This window comes from Neolamprologus multifasciatus, chromosome 1, assembly GCF_963576455.1.
Source record: "Neolamprologus multifasciatus chromosome 1, fNeoMul1.2, whole genome shotgun sequence".
Lineage (NCBI taxonomy): Eukaryota > Metazoa > Chordata > Actinopteri > Cichliformes > Cichlidae > Neolamprologus > Neolamprologus multifasciatus.
In genome coordinates, this window is record NC_140439.1 from 23716196 (window position 1) to 23739493 (window position 23298).

General features: G+C 40.5%; 2 protein-coding genes across 8 annotated transcripts in view; both read right to left on the reverse strand.

The window, feature by feature from the left end:
- kiaa1549lb (KIAA1549-like b) overlaps positions 1-5902 on the reverse strand; it is a 58657-nt gene extending 52755 nt beyond the window's left edge. For all 5 annotated transcript variants that reach the window (XM_085167180.1, XM_085167172.1, XM_085167163.1 and 2 more), the window contains exon 1: positions 4064-5902. In XM_085167180.1, coding sequence (XP_085023306.1) covers positions 4064-4283 — 220 coding nt within the window. In that variant the 5' untranslated portion in view covers positions 4284-5902. The remainder of the gene's footprint in view (positions 1-4063) is intronic.
- A 116-nt stretch (positions 5903-6018) lies between these two features.
- Positions 6019-23298, reverse strand: part of hipk3b (homeodomain interacting protein kinase 3b) — a 42356-nt gene continuing 25076 nt past the window's right edge. The window contains exons 4-17 of one of the 3 annotated variants that reach the window (XM_085167245.1): positions 19867-19986; positions 19313-19399; positions 18619-18803; positions 18368-18527; positions 16999-17122; positions 16754-16875; positions 16402-16526; positions 15532-15699; positions 15133-15453; positions 14897-15043; positions 14450-14712; positions 14134-14185; positions 13201-13334; positions 6019-10995 (exon numbers count right to left, since the gene is read on the reverse strand). In XM_085167245.1, coding sequence (XP_085023371.1) covers positions 10484-10995; positions 13201-13334; positions 14134-14185; positions 14450-14712; positions 14897-15043; positions 15133-15453; positions 15532-15699; positions 16402-16526; positions 16754-16875; positions 16999-17122; positions 18368-18527; positions 18619-18803; positions 19313-19399; positions 19867-19986 — 2520 coding nt within the window. In that variant the 3' untranslated portion in view covers positions 6019-10483. Of the gene's footprint in view, positions 10996-13200; positions 13341-14133; positions 14186-14449; positions 14713-14896; positions 15044-15132; positions 15454-15531; positions 15700-16401; positions 16527-16753; positions 16879-16998; positions 17123-18367; positions 18528-18618; positions 18804-19312; positions 19400-19866; positions 19987-23298 lie in introns of all 3 variants that reach the window. The other 2 variants (XM_085167237.1, XM_085167229.1) reach the window with 2 other exon arrangements.

Genomic DNA, 23298 nt, shown 5'->3' on the forward strand with positions numbered 1-23298 from the left:
CTTGGTGGTTCATTGATTGTTTGTGAACATCCTAACCAACTTGCTCTTATTTGAGGGTGACAGTTTGCCAAGGACTGGAAGAAGACCCAAAGTGTTGACAAAGTACTTACATACAGTCATTTAAACTAATGATCTTGTAACCTGTAATAGAAATGGCTCCAAGAGACCTTCTTAGATCTTCACTGAGTTCCTTGGCCTTTGCCATTGTTCAGAGTGCTGTCAATCAAATCCTTTTTATGCTGACAAAGAGAAACTACCAGTTGTAGTCAATCATGATCATTAACAAGAAGTTAGTAGGCCTAGAACCCTAACTGAATATACAGGGAGGGCCATTTATATGGATACACCATAATAAAATGGGAATAGTTGGTGATATTAAAGTCCTGTTTGTGGCACATTAGTATATGTGAGGGGGCAAACTCCTCAAGATGGGTGGTGACCATGGTGGCCATTTACAAGTCGGCCATCTTGGATACAACTTTTGTTTTTTCAATAGGAAGAGGGCCATGTGACACATCAAACTTATTGGTAATTTCACAAGAAAAACAATGGTGTGCTTGGTTTCAACGTAACGTATCCATATAAATGTCCCACCCTGTACTCTTCAAAACCCACAGCTCATGTAGACAGTGTACCAAACCAACAGTGAGTGGTGTTTAAAAAAAAAAAACAACAACAACAATCTGTAGAAGTTAGTTTCACACTGACCATCCTGACAGCTCCGAAAAGACTAATCTAGATGCAAGAAAACAGAAAACACACATAGAAAAGAAAACTGCACAGCTAGGACTTAAAAAACGCAGGCACACAGATAGTGTCACGAGCCACTCAATTCACATTACCATTCATTTTATGAGTAAAAACCCCCCAAAATGTTTTGCAAATAGGAAATGGCTTTCAATCTTACTTTCATGCCTGCTTTCAATGAATTCCTAAGCACAAAGTGATGACTGGCAACAGCTCAGGGATGGCTTCTCATACTCAGAGGTCTATGAGGTTAACCCCGCGTCAAAACCAAGCTGTCAGCACTCATAAGCGAACGGGCGGGCTGTGCTCGCAGGAGTAAACAGAGCTTACGTCAGAAGAAGTCAGTTGATCGTGGAAGGAATACAGAAGCCTTTGCTTAGCTCGCTCTTCTGCATGTCCCTGGGCATAATTTCAGCAGCTGTTAATAAGAAAGCAATTAAGCCAGCACGAGATTCTGTGAATTTATTCAACAACAATCTAACATGAGGCGAAAGCTTAGTGTTTGCTTGGAAAATTACTCGAGACACACACGCTGACGCAGCATCTCACACTGACTCTGACTGGTGAGGGCTCTGAAGGGGAAATGTCATTGTTAGTCAAAAATTGGTGTTACCATAGAAACCACATGTTGTTCTGGTTCAGCAGTGAGTTCAGAAAACGAAGTGTGTTTTTTATTTAGTAATCCTTAGAAAGGCATACACTAATATAGCACTAAACCAGAATATATATTGTATATTAGTTTAGGGGAATGCAATCCTAAGCAAAATAAATAAATAAAACAAATGAGCTGCTCAGTGCTGTTTCTTGCACAGTATAATGAGGACAATTTCTGTAACAGAGGTCAAGCATTTATCTATAATGATAAGGTGAAAGTGTGCTGACAGAAAATTGAAATGTTTTATTAACAAACATGCATAAATCCTTAATTCTGGGCTTTGTAAAAGCCACTTTGGCAGAGCTTTATGGATAAGTTTCTGCAGGCTTTGAACACCTGGATTTAGCAAGTTTACCCAGATCTCCCAGGCATAACTTACTCCTATCAAGGTTTGTCAGATAGGATGAAAAGCATCTGTGAATTGCCACCTCTAAGTCTTTGCAGTTTGATGGCTTTTTGTTTTCCTGATAAGACCAGACAATTATTTTTTCTTCTACCCAAACTCTAGGCAGGCCATCGGTGATGTTTACTCAAGAGTGGCTTCAGTTTATCCATTCTACCATAACAGCCTGATTTTTGGAGTGCTGCTGAGACAGTCGTCCTCTGGTCTCTGTAGAAGGCTTCTGAAGCTTTGTTTTTCCTTTTTTCCCCCCTCTCCTTTATTTAACCAGAAAGTCCACCAGAACCTCCTCAGCATAGGCATAGGGAGCATGAGAGCAGGGGAGCCCCACACCCTTGTGTGAACCCCTGTGTAACCTGCTGTTAAGCAATAACCACTAAACCTCCAGATATCCAATTTCAGGCATCCTGAAGGTTCCAAACTTCTTTCATGTCACCTTCACCCCATTGCGCTCCTTTAAGAATTCAATGCTATAGAATGCTTTCTATTAGTACCTACACATTTAACAATGCCCTACAAAAGTTTAAGCTAAAAAGAGAATTCATTAGACATTGAGGTCTGATTTTATAAATGTCTGACGAGCCTCTGTTAGTGTTGGCCACCTCCACACAGTTTAGTTTGCTACTAGGTTTTTTCTTGATACATAGAGGATAAAGAAAAAGAAAAATGGCATCAGTATTCCCATCGTTTCCCATTACATCTCAATGATAATTGGAGAAAACGTAATGGACCCCAGTCAATGTTGCATGAATTAATTTATAGAAGACTGCAGTGTTCAAGTTTCTGTGTAATAATTTCATACTTTATATCCATTATGTAATAGTATTATTTTTTTATTTGTATTTTATTTCTTTTCTTCTTCTTCTTTTTTTTGCTATAGCTCATAAAAGGAATGTTTTATGTCCTTTGTTGGACACTTAAATGCAAAAATCTGTCAATTAAACTTCATGTGGTGTACATACTCTCATCAGCTGAATCAAATGTAAGAAAAGGTGGAATTATGTTTTGGAGGAAAGAGTGCAGGTTCCACTGATGCTACCTAAAAGACAGCACACAGATAAATGCAAAAACATCACTTAAATACTGTAAAAAAAAAATGCACTTCTTTCTGTACAACTCAGGTGCTGCTGCTGTGTTCATGTGTTTAAGAATGGATGTGCTGACTGTGAAAAGGAGGAGGTGGTGGGAGGGAGGAGGAGGAGACTCTGCTACTGTAGCAGTGCATCAGCAGAGGTGAGACTACAGCCACCACTACATCACAGTATGCAGACTGGAAAGGGCTGATAGAGCCACTCTCAGTTTAGTTCCTGCAAAGAACACCTTGTGTTTGTTCTGTTTTCACTCGTGGACACACAAGATTTCAAGGACACCTGTGCAGTCGAGGCAGTGCACATAAAGAGACTGACTGTCTTGTTCTTTTGTTTCAACCACTTTTCCCGGGAAACGGTGATGGCTGAAGGGCAGCTAAGTCGGCCAACCTTACCCCAGCTGCCTCACATGCCAGAGGAGACAAACAGACCTACAGTGGGCAGCAGTATGTGTGTCATTAGTGCTGACCCAGATGCTCTGAAACACTGTCCTGTGACCGCACTGCACTGCATTCCCAGAATAACTCCTTACAGCTCATTACTGGCTGTAATAACGGGGCTTAATAGCCTCTGTCATTGAAATGCAACACAAATAAAATGCCATCAAAGGAACAATGGGGAAGTGAAGTTGAATTGGGAGACAACGTTGAGGATGAGATTTCTCATCCTGAGGAGAAACGGAGCTCTGTGCTCTGTGCAGTGCAATCTGATCAGTGAGACAAAGGCTTCAGGCTCAGGTGAGCGTTACATCACATATGAGCAAACCCCGAGTAGACCAGAATCAACAGCATCCTTAAAATATCATCTCGTGGCAGTGCCGCTTATAAGAGACCTTGTCCAGGGGAGAAAATACTCCCTAATCTCATTCATTGCAGAAGCCCAACAGTGTTTCACACTGTAGGGATTTGGATTCATGGCTAAAGGATAGAAGTTTTCTTTCCCTTTCCTAAAAATGATTTAGAAAGCTGTTGAGCAGACCACAGCTGCATCCACACAGCCCGTGAATCACGCACCCAGCAGCGGATTACAAAACGCTGCCCGTGTTAAACAAAAGATCCATTTTCCACTCAGCATGTTCTCATTCTTCCACAGCAGATGTCAAAAATGTGAACGCATAAAAATCACACTCTGCCACAGCATGTTGGAGCAGATAGCGCGACGGCGCGTGCTTACCCTCTGCGGCCAAAGAGCACCGGACAAGAAGTAAAAGCACTGCTACAGACAGCAGACAGTTTGCAAGCATCCCCGCTGCTCCGACTCGCAACCTGGTCCTCAAACACCTCCCCTCTCCTCTTGCATCCGTCCGCTGCGGCGAGCACCCACCGGGGTCTGCCCCGCCGGTTCCCGCCACTCTGGGGTGACCTGTCCGCCCACTCCTCAAACCGGGAGCCATATCCAGTGGACAAGTTGCTGAAGTTTCGCTCGTGAATAATACATTGGATCGCTGTGTGAACGGGAAACAGGGCCGTCCCGCGGTCTCGTCGCGTGTCCAGGTCTGGATGGTGGGGGAAGCGGCGCTGAAGGGAAATTAAGAAATGTGCCCTATCGCCCCTCTCCGCTCGGTCCACCCATCATCACTGTGTGGCGCAGGGCGGCGCGCGCACTTTGCCAAAGGTTTGACATTTAGCTGTTGGCGGTGAAGTGCCACATCCAGACCTGGTCCAGGTGGATGGCAGGCATTTACTTGCTCACAGGCAACATTCAGTCATGAAAGAAAGGCCAGCCTACCGCTGATTGCTTGTGGCTGGATGATTTTGAAGTGTGCCACCTTCCTGGCCAAACTGGGCGAATTAACCTCTCTGTTAATTGTAGTGAGAATGGAAGCGAGAGGGCAGGACGACCTCTTCTGGCGGTAACTCGTTAAGAATCAGATTTCTATGTGGAGCTGGTTAAAAAAAATGATGGTTTGTCTTCTTTGCGCTCTTACATGTGGGGTTGATATTAAAAACGACAATAATCACGTGACACTAGCCTATTAACACGTACATTGTCTTTCTTAATGGTTACCGTAATTAATGCGTGAATACCTAATTGTGCGGATAATGGCTGTTGTACCTCTTGATGTCCACAGGACGGCAGGCCAGACCCAGAAAACACAGCACGTCAACACCAAAGCCCACTGAACACGATTTTTTTTACCAAAAGAACCTCATTTGAACATTAACACGTCTTTCCGGTTGAGGTAATTTAGCAACCATGATTATTTGAAATTTTTCAGAATTGTGCTCACTCGTGTTTCTTATTTAAGAATGTGTGGAACAAGCTCCAGGTTTTAATTCGGGAGACACTTTTCTGCCGTCGATGTTTTTCTGCTTTTGACGCATACCCTCCCGTGAGTTTCTACAGATGTCAGCTGTTGATTTTTAATTTTAAATATAATACATTATATTATAAATAAATTATTAAAAATATAGATTTAAAGCATATAGTTGGGACTGGATCAGGTGACCCTGAATCCTCTCCTTTAGTGACGCTGCAGTAGATCGAGGCTGCTGGGAGCTTTCTTCTTATTAACGTTTTATCACTGTGTCATTAGCCATTCATCTTTTTCACTCTTTCATAGTGTCTTTTGTCCGGTCTTCCTCCCCTCATCCCCAACCTGTCACAGCAGGTGTCTTCCCCTCACAGACCCTGGTTCTGCCGGAGGCATCTTCTTGTCAGAAAAGGGAATCCTTCCTTCCCAGTGTCACCAAAGTACTTACTCATATGGGCTAATCTGATTGATGGGTTTCTCTGCACAATATAAAGCCCATTGAGGGAACTATTGTGATTTGGAGCTTTCAATCACAGCACACAATCTTCTTCAGTAGGTGCAGTTTATTGTGTTCAGGTTCAAATTTCAGTTTCATCCGAACATATTCATGTTTGGAGATTAAATGCAACAGATTAACTGACAGAAAACTCATCTTTTGTCTGATTCCAGGTTCTCATGTCTGATAATTGAGCAGTTTTCTCCTGAAACAATTCTAAAGGATAGTCTTTTTGTTTTTGACAATACATGCCAAGATACTACCTTGCAAACCCTACTTTTCCTGCCATTCACACACTAAAACAAATAGAAATGAGTCCAATCCATCATTTATATTAATGTGCATTAATGTGAATGAACAGACCAAATCAGAAAGAACTGCATCAATAGATTTTTTTTTTTTAATTCAAAGTGAATCTTAACAATAATACACCATAAAGTCTTATTTTGACACTCACCAAAAGAGTCACCTGGAAAACCCGCTTAATGTGACAAAGTAGAGAAGGCTTGGTCACACCTAAATCACTGAGAACTAGAGAGGAAACACTATCGCAAACTGTAAAGAGACATCACATCCATAGAGTTAGTTTTCCCAGTCCTCATACTGTAAATATTGCACAGTGCAATTGCTACATGGCAAACTAGTGTAGCACAAAATTAAAAAAGCAAACTAACCAAAAACAGGAGGAAATAAAAGCCACAAAAAAAAAAAAAAAAAAAAAAAAATCTACAGGTATTAAAACAGTAACAGTTCAGATTTAATTATCAAGTCTAATTGATGAGCAATCCAAACAGATGATTCCATAACTTGCAGTGTGAATTAACTCTGAAATTGATACAGGTGACCAGAAAACTGAAAATAAGAGCTTGAGTAAAACAAATCTCATATTAAAATCAAACAGTTACACAGTAGCACAATTAGACTAATACACACCCTGAATTAAGATCTCTAAAGGATAATACCGCAGCAGAGGATTTTTTTTTCCATGTCAAAGTCATAACATTAATAGAAGTAATTTTACAAATGACTGTTTTATCTGTTAAATGTTACATGAATCCTCAAAAAAAATGAAAAGAAAAGAAATCAAGGTGTCAATCTTGTGGAAAATTAAAAACAGTTTTAAGATTTCTCTCCTCTTGCATCCATTCTTTTCCTAAACAAGTACGGGAGAGTTTATGCAGGCGCATTGCTGGTGAATACCTTTGAAGGAATCAAAACACAGATTACATTTCACATGCTTATTATTGGGGGAACTATTTCAAGCACTAATCTGCCAAGTCCATGCCTTGTCATCATAAGCTTTCTTTCCCAAAGGGATATTTGAGTATGATCAGTAAAGCATACAAGTCAGACAAAAGCTATTAAAAAAAACATACAACCATATCAATGTCAGTGGCGAAATGTGGAGTATTGCACTCATGACTGACAGAGAAGATGACAACCTCCTCGACAGAGCTCTTTTTGTCCAGAACCCAGAACAAAAACACCCAGATATACTCTTGCTGGATATAAAGCATAGCTTCTGATTTTTAAAAGGCCAGTGTTGTCAGCCGTGCTCTGGTTACTCCCACTCAGCTTCAGCTTGCATGATAGGAGCGCTGCTCTAGGCAGTCAGCTTCTAGGCAGACAAAATGAAGCATCTAAGGTGTACATGCAAGGTAATGTAAAGCATGGAGATTATCTAAGAACACTTGGTGGTGCAATGACCGCACAATGTAAAGTATTGCATCTGCTGTTCAGCCAGAGTGACTATCCAAAGACCATTGAGTGAGTGTCATTCAAAGCGCACGCATGTGTGTGTTAATCAGAGAGGTTTTACGTGGCGACTGTCTGAAACAAGCGGAGAACCACCACTACGCTGTTCATGTGTATAAGCTGATCAGAGTCACTGTGATGAAGTCCTACTTTGAGTTGTTTTTATTCTCTGCTTCTTGTTTTTCTTACTTTCCTCTTTAAACTCTTGGTCAAATGTCTGTTAAAAACTTGTCCATTCTACACTGTAGGGAACTGTTACTGAATTCTACGCCTTCCTCAAATAAATCGGGAAGAAATCACCAGCATGAATTCTCACTTTCTGAATCTCAAGGCACATAAACAGTGCTGCTCACACTGTCTCAATTTCAAGAAAGGACATATCACAACGGTAACGGTTTCGCACCGACAAAACATCGTTTTGATATTAGACACTCATAAAGGGGAGAGCGATCTGAACTCAAGGCAGTTTAGAATATCAAACTGTGAAACTGATATCCTAGCCAGATATAACATTGACAGATAAAAGGGCTGCAATAAATACTTCGATCAAACCAATTTAACAATAAAAACAAATCAGAAAACGTCATTTTAGAACAAAAAATTGGGCTAAATTTCTCTCTTACAGTCTAATCACCCAAACCCTAACAAGCCTCCCTACCTTTATAAGTGCTTAGTGGCAAGTGCGTTTGTGTGTGACTAGTGGAAACAACACAGAAGTCTTCCAATGGAACACAATGTTTTTGTTTTCTCCCCCACCCGGCATCTCGCAGTGCCCTCATAACCCACGAGAGTACTGGTAGCACACCGTTTACTCACAATAAAAAAGTTAACTCAATCCTGCAAGCTACAGCTTCAGATGTGTACAAAACGTCAATATGAAAACTTACAAAAATTAAGTTACATCGATACATCATTTATATGCAGTGACGAGCCCAAAAGGTTAATAAGGATAAAATACTGATGCAAAAAACACGCACCCCGAGAAACGACAAATGCAACTAATGTTCATCATCAGCAATACAGTAGTTACAATGACACTTCAAATATGAACGCAAAACACAAAAATCAAAACCACTTCTATTTCAGATAATTAGGGACCTATACAAAAATAGCAACGCTAGGTTTAAACTCAGAGAGAAATCACCTAATTTCACAGCTATTGAAGTGGCAATCATATAGCAGCTTATCTATGATACATTCAAGAAAGAAATGATACGACTTATTAATTGCCCAATAAGCTAGACAAAACCTCAGCTGTTTTTTTTTGTTTGTTTTGTTTTTTTTAAATACAACTTTTTTTGTTTTAATTTAACCCCATTCTACAACTACAGTACAACTGAGGTCTATGCAAACAGAATAGCTACCTTGCTCAAGAAATGAATTACAGTCTTTGGTGCTGCACAAGCAACTTCATTTGAAAAGAAAAAGACAAAAAAACCCACACATGTAACTAGTAAAACAAACAGAAGAAAACCAAACAAAAACGCACACACGCAGCATATCTACATATATATAGACTGGTGCTACCGTCTTATATATGTATATATATCCTCCCTGACGGAATGTATAAAATAAGCAGTTGACACCGATAAGCTGTAAGCCTTTAACAAATGGTATAATGTAAAGTGAAAAAGTTAACTTTGTCACACATGCATAAATGAGAGAATTGCACACAATTAACTCACACCTTATCAAGCATCTGTACTAAATAGTCTAGCTCTATAATATATGTCCATATATGTGTGTATATCAAATACTGCATGGTTTGCTCAGGCTTAGAAGATTCCATACTGTGAATTAATTTGCATTTTTTCTTTACCTAATCAAAGCCATGCCCACCACACTTCTAAACATCTAAAAAAAAAATAAAAGCAAAAAACAAAGTGAAAACACTCAAAAACGAAAATACGAAGACGAAAAATGAAGAATAATCAACGACTATTTAGATTGTATTGCAGTTTCAAACAGTACAAATACTGTTAGTAGTAAGAGTTTCACTGAATAGAAAGTGATTATCAAATATTAAGCAATACTCAGTACTTGCACTTTGTACACTAGTTCATTCGGGAACTGGAAAATGAAAAAAATAAAATGAACTGAATGAAACAGCAGGCATTTGCAACAGCAAAGCACGCTGTTCTACTTGAAAGAACAGAGGGAAAAAAATTAACTCACTACACGCTGAAATATACACAGACTCCAAAATATAAGCACCGCTATCCGCGATACATCACATCCATGCAGGCTATGCATGGACATATACACATGTGCATATATATACACTCACACATAGGATGCATTGACTGATTGGAATTTCAAGTGCTGCAGTCCAGTACATTAATATTCATGTATATAGTCATATATAAGTAGTAACATTAACAACCTCAAATATGTAAGGCACTATGGCTGGGGACAGTTATACAATGCAGCGAGTCTTGTGACACAAACAATAAGAGCAACGTCTATGCATCTTTCCGTTTACATTTTTGCTCATGCAAGACCACATGCAGCGTGAGGAATAACCCTATTTAATTCGGTTAATTGACTTGACATTGCTAAACACCAAAAGACACCGAAAAGGTACAAATACTTCAAACGCAGTACAACGTACACTGTGGACGACATGTGCATCTGTCAATCTAGAACTAGAGACTGGGATGGCTTTACAAAGATGAATGTGTCTTGCACACACGTAAGAAGGCAATATAGAAAAATAGCTGGGATCAGGGGTGCAAAGTCTAACTATTCAACAACACCCCAATTATTCACCTGTCTTGAGGAGTATTCGTAGAAGATCCAATGCAAAGATATATCAAATGTGCAAAACACATTAAGTGTGAGTTTAACTATTCATTCATTCTTTCATTCAGTCATTCATACGTTACTTCCTTCTTAATTTTTGCCAAATCATCTCTACCATTGGAACTCTTTTTTTTGTTTTGTTTTTTGTTTTTTAAAGCTTGAAGTTCAATTACACTCAAGTCTACATGATTCAAAAAATAGTTTGCTTTCTCTGTGGTTGTGCCATGGTTTTTCAGAAATAAAAACCATGTTGTTTGTGGTTAAAGATATATTTCGCCCTGCTCACTTAGCCCTCAGGTGGTATGAAGGGTACCTGAGCAGCCATGCTCAGATGTAAGGGTACTGGTTTATTTTGGTAGGGCTGAGAGGGAAACTGCCGTAGGCGGGAGAGGCAATGTAGGAGTGCGGGGGAAAGAGGGGCTTGAACTGGCCCTGGGGGTGCAAGGTGGGGGAGGGTAGCAGCCGGGGGTTGATGCCTACTGCGACTTGATGCACAATGCCTGCCGGATGGGAGATGCTGTAGGTTGGCTGAAGGACGGGGCGGGTGGCCCCAGGAGAGGCCAGGAGGTGGGCCACAGGTGCAGCTGTGACCAGAGGACCAGACGGAGGGTAAGACAGTATGGTGGGCTGGGAGTGCGGATGTCCACCAAGGTGTGGGTGGGGGCCCGTAGTGTGGTTTGGGCTGCTGTGGGAGAGAGTGAAAGTGGGCCCATGCATGGTGGGAGGGATGTAGGCCTGTGGTCTCCGGTGGGAAAAGTTCCCGTTCCATTCCTGATGGCAGGAACTGAAATGTTGCACCTGAAGGAGCGAAGAACAACAACATTTCACATTCAACGACCTCAGATTCATCTGTACCGAGTGAGTCTTTGCGAGCCACTAGATGCTGCTGTTTCCATGCGCTTGCATGTAAACATCTTCCATGTTATCAGTCACCGACAGCGGCATCATCTGCTTGTGTACCAATGCACATAAGAGTAAATGAACAGTATCAAAGTAAAATACCTTCATCTTTAAAAATATTTGGAAACTTAAATCATCTGACACCATTTGGGAGCACTGCTATGATGTTGCTCCTCCCAGGGAAGTTCCACTTACAGTATGAACTTGACTGTTGCACTAACTACCTCAAAAAGGAAATATTTGAAATTCAAATGTTGTGCTCTTTATCACACATTAAACTGTAGTGAGTGTAGTCACAAGTACCTCTGTTACTTTAATAATATCATGTTATTTTACAAGTTGCCATTGCTGCTTCACATTCCAGAAAAAGACTTGATGCTGACAAAAATTATAAGATGAGGCGTTCTACAAGCAACTGCCAGTTACGTTCATAAAGACACCAGGATTATTTCTGCCTGCAGCTAAAACCAAGCTTTTTATGCTTTTTATGCTTTTTATGCTTTTTATGCTTTTGCTCAGACTTCTTTTGAAGAAGAAACATATTTTGCCCTTTCAGGACAAGTTTCTTATGTCAAAATTGTTGTTCTCAAAATCTCAAATTTGTGCAAATAATTTTACAGTCAATATTACTTGATGAGGCAGATGTAAATTTTTTTCAAAAATAAGTTTACTTGTACTAGAGATGGACCGATCCGATGTTACGTATCGGTATCGGTCCGATACTGACGTAAATTACTGGATCGGATATCGGAGAAAAATTTTTAAAAAATGTAATCCGATCCATTAAATATCAAAAAAGCACCTCACAAAATACGCGACATGGCGTAACTCGGCTCATGACCGTAGCACGTCGCAGCAGTACGCGTCACGTGATAGAGCGTGATTTGTAGCCTCGCTAGCAATCTGGCATTTCATCTCCGAGGAAGTTATCCCAGAGAGAAGTAAAGCTAGTGTGTAAGTTCATCTCTGAATGTTTGTAAAGCATTCCCGCGTTAAGCTTAACAACCGATATATTGAGTGACTGCCTCTTCTCTCTCCCTCCCTCTCCTGCTGCTACTTCAAACGTGAAAATGATTACTGATCAGCTGATCGGCTTTTATGTTGCGAGTCCGTCTCTCGTGTTTGTTTATTGCTCACTTTGCACCAGAAAGAGGAAACCAGTGGCTGAACAACAGCAGCACGTTTAAGCTTGATAATCTGTTGTTAGAATTTATTTAATATTACTTTCTACACCAGGATCCTTTTCTACTTAGCTGACTGCTGGTAACTGTGCAGGAGTGGATCTAGCAAAGTTTAGCCAGGGGGGCCGATAGGGCATTAACAGGGAAAAGGGGGGGCACAAAGACATACTTTTCTTTCTTATTCTCATTTAAAATGTCTAGCTTTTAATAAATAATTATCCGAATCTTACACCCAAGTTTTAAACTGATGTAAAATGTATAGAAGTCCATTACTGTATATAGTAACTATTAAGTCTAATATACCCTAGTAAGCTATAGTACTTTTTCCTTTGGGAAGATACCATCTGTGCAGTCTGCAATTCTGTTGAAGAAAGATGTTGAATCTATTTAATTATTCTTGGAAAATAATTTATTTCTGTGCATTTTTTTTTTTTCACACTGCTTCAAATTAAAGTTGATTACGTCAATTAAGCATCATGAGGAGGAGGGTGGGTGGTTCCCTATTTTTTTTTTTTTTTGCTGCGAGTTTTAGAACCCTATTGGTTAGGTTGCTTACTCTTTAAAATACCAGAATAGGGAGAATGGAGTAGGTTTAAGTTTATTAGATTGATCAGTATTGCTGAACTACGAAATATTTTGGGTGCAGTGTATTTTTTGCATACAGGTATAACAGAATAGCTTTAGTGGTTTTGGGGTTTTTTTTTCAACTTGAGTATGAACTTATACAAAAAGCAGCAAGATATTAAAAAAAACTGTTTTATTGATTAAAAAACATACTATATTGCATTCATATCAGTATCAGCAGATATCCAAATTTATGATATTGGTATTGGTATCGGACATAAAAAAGTGGTATCGTGCCATCTCTAACTTGTACTAGTGTCTTTATTTATGTTCACGGTATACGACTGCATGTGCTTACCTGCCCAAAGCCAATAGGCTGCTGTTGCTGGGGCTGGAATGCAGGGGTAATTTTCTGAGGCCTGTTGAGGAGGGGAGTGGAGTGATGATGTTGCCGCCCAGGAAAACTGCGCCCTTTGGACTGGTATGAAGACTCTAAGCCTGAGGAAGCAGGTCATGTGAAAAGGGGCACAGAAGAGAACACGGACTGAAATGACGCTTATAAACACAAACAACACAGTGTCCTACTAACAATATTAGATTGTAAATAACAGGCAAACAAGATTGAGCCAGAGATCCAACTACATCCAGAGAAATGGCAACATTTGTGGCAGGAGGCTCTGAAGGCTTATTGGTGATTTCAGCTGTGCTTGATCAGTTCCAAACCATTAAACACAGTTATATCTGTTCTTTTATTTAGATGATTATAAATAGATATGTTTTGTGGATCAGGGAGGAGTTTGCAACTAAGCTTGTTCATAGAGCTTATAGTGGGGGTCAGACCATTGGCTAAAAATACACATGGCAGCCTTAGAATAGGAAGCTGTGCCCTTTTATGTGTGCCTTTAGTTGTAATAGTTTGGAGGTTGGAGACATAAAGGTAATATGAATCTGTATGATTTTCTAAGGATTTACAGTAAAACCTTGCACTTTAAAGGGTATTATTTTTTTTAAAAAAGGGCAGATCTTAAATGACAGTTGTTGTCCGTGGTCCCACTTACCACAACTGTTATAAAGTCTACATATAGCATGTGTCCAGTCTAGCACCAATAAAGAAATACTGACTGGTATCTTTGGGGCAATTGCACATGCCTTATGCAGATTCAAGAAATGCAAATCCACACAGAAACAGAGGGTCTCTCAGCCTTGAGTCAGAGTAAGAAGTGTTGACAGCAAACAGATATCCACTCCAACGATCAGAGCAGATATGTCAGGGCAGGTAACCCATAATCACCTGTGAGAACTTCTGTGGCCTACTAAAACGACATAATCCAAGGCCACGTGACCTGTGGAGCAGACGGCAGCAGTGGTGACAAGACCTTTGAGCTTGCGCGACCTAGTCATGGATTTGCAAGTTGTCTGACTCAACAATTATTTAAAGTATACTTCAGACACTTAGCAATTGAGCACAATGAAGGAATATAGTCATGTTACCCATATCATTAACTATCATTTTAGTTTAGAATGATCAGTGTGTTAATCTACTGCTCATCCCCCTTTTAAGTAGAGTAAGAACGTGTATAAATCTGGCAGCAAATGTAAACCATTACCTGTGTTGCCATGAGTTTCACTGACTGCAGGGTTATTATTGTTGTTGTTCTGCACCCGCATTGGAGGCACCACAACAGTACGAACTGTTGGTTTGCTGGGCTCGGTCTCCGGGGCAACACATGCGACGCAAGGCTCGCAGTTCTCGTTGCTGTCAGCGATATAGCGCCTTTCTGTGAAGGGACTGTTGCTATGGCCAGAGGTATGTGATGCAGGCGAGCTGTCCACGGTGTCACAACCACTCTCCTGTTCATCGTCCGACATGCTGCAATAAGAATGAAGAAGGCAACTTACGGTGTGGTAGCTAAACAGAATATCTCTCAATGTTGCACTTATTTTGGTTGTCATGTACAATTTTAAAATTTGGGCTAATCTGTCCAATGGAGACTTAAAACCAGGCAGTATCTCATCTGTTCAAGCACAGTCTGAAGCTACTATCCCTACTTTACCTGTTGGGGTGTTTGCAGGGAGATGTGCTGGACTGAGATGAGGCAGAAGAACTGGTGCTGAGCGTACTGTCTGGACTGCTAAGAGAACAGACTCTCTCCATACTGACGGTGCTCTGACACGCTTCACAATCTGCACTCCCCTTACATCTGTGTGCAGAGAGATGTATCAAATCAGACACTCAATTTGAAGGTTTTAAAGAGATGTTAGGAAAAGGAGCATCGTAGTCAATACTCACTCTCCAATTGAATGTCTTTGCGCGCCCTCCTCCTCATCGCTGCTGATACTGATGACGCTAACAGTTGGGCTAGCGAGGTCAGAGATCACCATAGCCTGTCTCTGCTCCTGTGAAACTGAAAGCTCCTCACAGTCTGGCTCCACTTTGCAGCAGTTCTCATCCTCCTCCTCCACCTGCTCTGTTCTTTGCTCCTCTCCAATAGCGTGGCCTTCCTCTGGACATCTGGCTTCCTCTACCTCGTCCACATTCTTTGCTGTATCGGCCATCTTTGGGGACTGACATGCTAAATTTTGGATGTTAGTGTTTTGGGAGATGTTGCACCTAGAAAAGAACAGAGGATTCATGTTTTTGTGTCCTTATTTTGTAAGGGAAGAAAAAAAAAACAAACATGCATCATACCTGTTCACAGACGGCTTGGCTCTCTTGTTGGCAGCTGGCTGTGGCCACACCACATGTGCAATGCCTATGTTGATTGGCTGGTGGGTGGACATGGTCATTTGGTTGGTTAAGAATGGCTGAGGGTGTGCAATCATGGAGCTGTAATGGTTACCATGGGGACGCACTTTCCTGCAAATGAAGCAAAGATCTCAAATTGTGCACAGCTTTCAATAAAATTGGTAGGTATAGCTACATCTCTACCAAAAGTACTCAAGAAGCTTTAGTGATTTTTTTCAAGGAACTAAAAGCTTGCTTTGGACTGTTGGATGTCTGGACTGCCATGACAAAGATAAGACTAATTCTATCCACCACTTTGGGTGGGGACTCAAAAAGGCAAAAATGTTAGAGTTGAAACATGTTTTATCAGCTATTATGAAGACTAAATGTGCAATGACCAAGGCAGTCTGGTTCAAATAAATGCTTGGTGCTGCAAAGCGCGCACACACACACACCCCCCCGCACACACACACACACGCGCGCACACACACCCCCACACACGCACACACACCCCCAGAACTTATTCTAAACTGTAATTCCTGTGGTGGAATAACACAGAGTTTTGACAATAACACAGAGTTTTGACAAAGGTTTGTGGTCCCCGAGGAAACTTCCTGCAGCACAAATGCAGCTTATGACTCATAGATCATTAACATTCAGTGGAGCAAACATGAGAACAGCATGTCCATTCCTACCACACGGAAACTAAAGATAATTAAGCGTCAATAATTTTTATAATATGCGATGGAACTATAAATACGGCCGCGAAATGATATGGATGACACGTCAGGAAGACGGTGTAGTGTAACCTCCTGAAATAGATGCATGTCTTACCCCCAGTCACCCAATCTCTGTGAGCCTGCCACTGTGTCCGACGCCATAGTGGTTGGTGGTGGGGGCACCGATGTCACCTGCTGCCAAGTGGGCACCAAGATTTGCTGTGCACGAGCTGACCAAGACTGTTGGAGTGCAAAGAAGCAAAGTTGCATCACTGCAGAATCAGGTTGTACATTAAAGGTCAACTCTGAACTTCTTTCGCACGTGGTTATTTCTCCCCTTTTAAATGACTCCCAAAAATGATTAATATATATTAAATGAAAAACATTTCAATGATCTAAGCACACTAATCACCTCAAGCTAACATTTCATATCAGTACATATTCTGTCATTTTAAGTGCCTACTTACCTGTGTGATGACTCCAGGTCTGATTTGTATGGGCTGGATTGAGGGTGCTTGTGTGACTAATGGCACAGAGGCCTCCATGCGAACAGAGTAACCTGCTGGTTTAGCTGTGTTGTGGGGGATTCCTGCTGTGGGAGGTAATAGAAAATGTCTATGTTAACTCTACCCACAAAAAGGAGAGTGACAAATAAATATAAGAATGACTGAAAGCATGACAAATAAATTAAATAAAGTTTTACATGTCCTACCTTGAATGGTTGGGGGACATAAAATGAGAGCCTGCTGAAATGATTCATTGCATCCAAATTGACCACTTCCTGTCTGCAGTGGTATGCCAGGGTGCATTACTGAGGCCGCTGATGGAGCTAACCCCTAAAGGAAAAAAAAAAAAACAATAATAAAAAAGGGGATAATGGCATTTTTCAGATTTATTGTAATTACGATCAGTAGCACTGAAGAGCCAGCAGATGGCAACATGCCAGCAGCATTTTTCCCCCAGGTGAGAGAGATAAGAAACATATTAAATAGAGAAATTATTGGGTAGTCAGTTAACCTTTGGCTTAACAGTAGTATATAAGTCTACAGATAATGGTTCACAAGGTGTAGGCCCACCTGAAACCCATATCACACATAATTTCCTAAGTCGCTGAATCAAAGCAGGTTCAAGGTCCACTTTTGTACTAATGCAGTCCTTGAAGAAATGAAAGTCACTAAGGTTAAAGGATTGTGGTTATGCTCTTACGCTGTTGATATTCCCTGTTCTAAGACACCTTTTGCTATGAACATGCTCAAGAATTGACTGGCCTTAGGGGTAAACAGTCGAGCATGTTCCTTTGCTTCCCTACTAATGCTTCTCTCGTGCCTGGGTATAATCACATTTATTGGCTAACAACAACTAGGTCTATACAGTCTGCTACAGCTCCTACATGTATCCCAGCCCCCGCACACATGACTGTAAACGCAAAGCAGCCTTTCAAATCGGTAATGCTAAGAAAGCCACCACATCCTGAATGATAAACATTGACTTTCTTTTATAGCGGCCCATAAACATAACAGAAATGACAGTGCATCAGTTTTATCGTTCAATAAATGCCATCTGGTACTCTTATCCGTTTTTAGTTCTGATTTGGAATGAGGGAGACATAATGTGATCTTCCGTGTACTAATGGTTAACTATGTCACCATTACATTGTTATTCAGGTAATGTATGTATGTATGCATGTCACTATTAGCCATGTTCATTGTGAGTACATGTTAAATAAACTGAGTTGTTTTGCATTATAAAGATCCAAAACCCAAAAAAGGGTCAGTTGCTCTTTTCTCCTCAGCAACAACACTGATTTGCACTGTTGCCATGACCTCAGAAACATGACGTGTTTTTGTTGCCATGACAGCAGTGCGAGGACGCAATAAGACGGACAAGTCAGTACACAAAAAAGCAATAAAAGCAAGGTCTGTACAATTACTCTTCACAGAAGCACAAAAACAAAGCATATTATTATTAATTCACATCATGTGGGATTATTCCATCATTCAGGAAACAAAACTTTGTTTTTGAATATTTTAATTTCTGGATGCAATAATTACTGTGTGTAAAAAGAATCAAAACCAACTTACTTGAGGATGGACAGCAGTCATCTTACTGAAAGGGTGATTGGCTGAGGCAGCAGCGGTTGTAGTTACAGGCCTGATGAAAGGCCCTTTGTTTCGGTTTGCGGCCTCATATGCACTGGGACGAGTCCAGCAAACATCCATGATGTGGAAACATGACTTCACACTGAAGACAGAGATATGGGGAGTAGAAGTTACCGGTATATAGGAAGGTCAAAATTGCACCAGTTCCACAATATGAAGCAAAGGTAACTCACTGGTTGCTATGTGGAAAATCAAGCAGGTGCTGCATCGTCACAAATGGATGGCTGAGAGCTTCTGCGGGGGCAATCCTCTCTTCTGCATCAATCAACAGCATCTTCTTCAACAAGCTCACAAACTCCCGGCGATCTGCCTTCTCTGCCAGCAAGTCACTACCTTCCAAGTTCATCATCAAGTTCACCTGGAATACAAACATTTATTTAGGCTGACTTGTCAAAATAGCTGACAAGTAGCAGATAAAATAATCATCTTAAAAAAAAAGTAAATTATGAATCTATAATATAATCTGCTTAAAATTAATTAAAGCACTTTTATTGGAAGACGCATTTTCCAGAAAAGCAAACGAACATAATTCACAAGAATCTCTAGTGACGTTTAAATCAAAAGTACAGACGTGAACAGGCATCGACAGTCACTGTGGGAATTTCCACCTGTGGTTTTTTTTGTGTGACTGAAACTTGAACCTTTTTGCTTCTGAATTTAAGTTTACCATTCAACTGAGGGGGAAGGCAATTCAAGAGCAACTTTTTTTTCTTTCACAGTAATAACATGTGTGCTGTCTTCTCCTCATACATGTGTAGGTGTACTTCTTCTGGTAAAGACCTAGTAGCCTACAACGTCTAAACCTTTGATGTTGTACTTCCTCTGAAGTCCCGATAAGTACATTGTGGTCCAAGCTTTTGAACATACATGCGCTATGTCATCCAAACAGCTGAAGATGTACTTCCTTGCTTCCTTTGACTTCATTCCCGTCTCCACCTCATGCTCATCTGTTGACTGTAGACAAGAAAATATTTAGTGGAGATGTACCATATGAACGAGGTAGAGCACTTGCTACTTGGGATTTGAATATTTTGTTACTATGAACGGAATCATTTGTATTCACAACTTTAGCTGTAGGCTGGGTCATTTACAGCTACCAATATATACCGGCTCTGCCAGTAAACTGTTTCATCAGAAAAGCCCTAATCTGATACTGAGATTAGTGGAGTGTAAATACAATATCTCCATTGTACTTGAGATAAGACAACGATCTTAATTATGTGTACAAGTTTCAGTTTACTGCAGGAAAGACACCGCCATGTCTGTACTAGGAACAGCAACTACTGTTTACCGACAGGAAGAATGTATTTCCAATTCATCTTTACCTTTAAGCTTTTCCCAAAAAGGTTAGAAACTAGGTGTTTTAAATAAGGAATTTAGATTCTAAACATTTCTGTGACTTGTATATAAACACTCCTCACCTTTAGCCTCCATGCTGCATAAGGCGAGTCAGACTCCTTGCAAAAGAACCGAGCTGTCTTTGTCCCCGAATTTAATAAATGTTCTCCTGGCAAACCTTGCGTCTGAGAAATGTAGCGAATCTGTTGAATGTGAGAAGAGAAAGGGAGGAGAAAAGATTCCATGAAGAAAATAAAGTACTGTAATAGTCACTTCAGAAAGAAAGGCTGTTTTCACCATCATTATCACTCTCTCATAAAACTAACATCACTGCAGCACTGTTGTGTACAAATGGAAATTTACAAGGTCATTGGCAGTGACATCACACTAACAGGTCCCTCAGAGTTACTTTGTGTGGATGTGCGCACGGTGGTAACTGCTGAAAAGACCTTGAATGTGGCATGTTCTTGAAAGGTCTAAACCCAAATAAGACCTTATATCGAGTCTAGTTTGTGATGTCTAAAAGATGTCACTGTCTGTTCATGAAAACGTATGAAAACAAGGTTCCCAAGTCAAATACATTCCTGGGCAACGGCGCCTGTCAGTCACACGCTGTGAGACAAGAATGTCATACACAGGTTTATGAGAGGACAGCAGTGAGAAGCCTGGCTGACGTCAATCACACCCAAGTGTAATGAACAACAATCATTACAGATTCAGCAAAGCTAAGACGCAGAGAGAGCAAAGAGCCACACTGTAGGAATGACAAAGATTAAGGGAACTGTACACACACACATTCATATGTAGCACTAATAGACAAACATATTCCTATAACACTGTGAAATCAAGATAACTGTAAGGCAGAGAAACATTCATGTCCCCAATTGTATACTAGGATGCCAATGTTGCGTCGTCATTTCAACATATGCAGGTTTGTTTTTTTAACTTACATGTTTTTGTTGGAATCATTTACTCCGTTAACATTCTTCTTGCCCTCTTTGGCCACCGTGATGCTTAAGCGTTAGCTAACTTGCATCAGAGTGTTATTGAGGTGCAAATTCTGCAATGTGTCTGTGTGTGGGTGGGACAGTTCATTCATATCAGTTGGCCATATGTGAGGTTATAAAGCACTGCATTCGCTCCCACTCTGATGGGATGTATGATGAGTGCAATCTTGTTTGTTAAGTGACTTTGATGGGATGGTGGAGATCCCCTTACATTCAACTATTACACAGTACACTGCATCACAGTCCATTTCACTTTTGCTTTTGGAAATGTTCTTCCTTACATATCAAATCCCATATCCCCAATAAAGGCTGATTAAAGTGCATCAAGAACTATTGATAAAATAATCAAAGATTACTGAAACTGCCAATTCTAATAAACTTTATCCCAAAAGTACCCCTAGCCTTAATTCCCCTCTTTTCATGAAATACTGCAGTTAAGCTTTAGTCATGTCAACAGCAACAGCCAAAAAAACAAAAACAAAACCCAAAACAAAAAAACCAATGTGCGTGGGTGGGAAAATTTTTGTGATGGGAAAACCCTTATTTTTCCTTGAAGGCGTGCCTTTGGTAAGAGCTTAAACCAGTGAGATCACTGGTGCAAAGCTACAGCTTTGCAAAACAACTATCAAGCGAGCCTGGGCTTGCTGCAGGGCAAACAGGAAGTACAGCAGCTTTTATTTTATGACAGTCCTGATAACAGAGCAGACTATAAATAATGCTTTTCAATGTACAATTAAAAAAAAAAAATCTATCTATCTATCTATCTATTAGCCTACACTCGCTCCTTCACTTTTGACACTTTAACCCCTAATAACCCAACACTCTTTATTGGTGACCATGCATACAACCTTTTATACTTATACAAGGTTGAGTACCAAAGGAAAATATTGGAAGAAATGATAGCAAGGACTCATTTTACTTTGCCATCTGCACTTCCACATGCTGACTGCCACGGTTCTCACTTGCACAGCTTAGCAAGGAAGAAACAAAAAGAACTACGGAAAGGATATAAAAAAGGCCAAAGAGATAACGGGTGGTATAGTGGAGATTCCAGCATCTTAGCTAATCGTAGCCACTAATAAGGCAACACTAACTAAGTGCATTAAAAACAGAAAAGAGGCCTCGTGTAGAAGTAGAATATAACGTGACTAGGAGATGAGGTAAAAGTGGGGTTGAGTAAGTAAAAGGAAAGCAAGGAAGCAGGAGGAGCTAGAGTTATAAATACAATATGCTGTGTAGGATGGAATAAGACCCCATGTAGAAAGACGAGAAGAAAAAGGGAGAAGAAAGGGTGGCAGAGGGTCAGTCACTTCCTGGCAAATCAACCCATGACTCTTGGAAAATACCTCAAACCAACAAACCACTGCTTTGCTAAGGTTTGCAATGGAATTGCCAGTTAATGATTACTCATGACTTAAACTTCTCAAATGCTTTCATATAAGGAAACTAACACGATTGCCAATGTACCCTAGCAGTACATTTAGACTGAAAGACATCTTCTTTAACATGTATAAATTTGGAATGTTTACAATTTTGTAATTCAGCATGTTTCAATATAAGTGATGGTAGGTAGGCTCTGCTAAAGGACTGTAAGGCTGAAATGGAAAGAAAGTAGTTTTGTATGTGTTTTTTCTTTTACTGACAGAGCTGTGGTTCTCTTTGGGAAAAAATAGTCAGACTGACTGATGATTAAATTCAAAGAAGGTTAATTGTACTGGTTGTTTTCCCATTCTTGGGGCAATTCAATAAGCACACAGGGAACCCTTTATACCAGTGGGCAGTCTTTCAGACATGTGGGTTTGGTATCACAGGACAGTTCAGTCACAAAGTTCTTTTAAAAAAAAAAAAAAAAGTATCAGTAAAAAGTATTTCAACCATTTTGTGAGAATAAAAAAAAGAAAAAAAAAAGAATGAACTCTTCTACTCTTCTCTACATGAAACCACTGCCACAATCGCCAGTGTTCGCATTGTTTAGATTCAAATACATAAAATTTAATCCTAACTTGAGGTGGTTCTCTCCAGATACCTCTAAAGCACTTGTGACATTCTGTCTGGCTTGTACAAAAACAAATTAATCATATTTAGGCCTGTCCTGCTGTGTTCGAGTCAAATCTCTTTCGGAGGAGTTGAGTTCTCTCTCCTGTCTCAGCCCTAAAGAGAGTGAAAAATGATACCAGGGCATAAAAATACCTTGGTATGATTACAGTGTGCAGCACGCGGCTGAGGGGAGTAATGTAAAGTGCTGCATTGGACAGAAAGGATCCGACTGAGGCTCTGCTGGCAGGCTTTGAGTAGATGGGGCTCCGAGGCAGGGAGGGAAAGCCGCTCAGCATAAGCCCAGATCAGTCTAGTCCTGGGAAGACACTGTCAGGGCTCCACTGGGAGGGGCAGGCATCCAACAGCTTTTAATAGACATACCATCAATCACAAAAATATACCCTAATGCTCAGTGCCACAAATACAGTCCTCAGGGTCAGTACACCACAAAGAAACCAGAACATCAAGCAC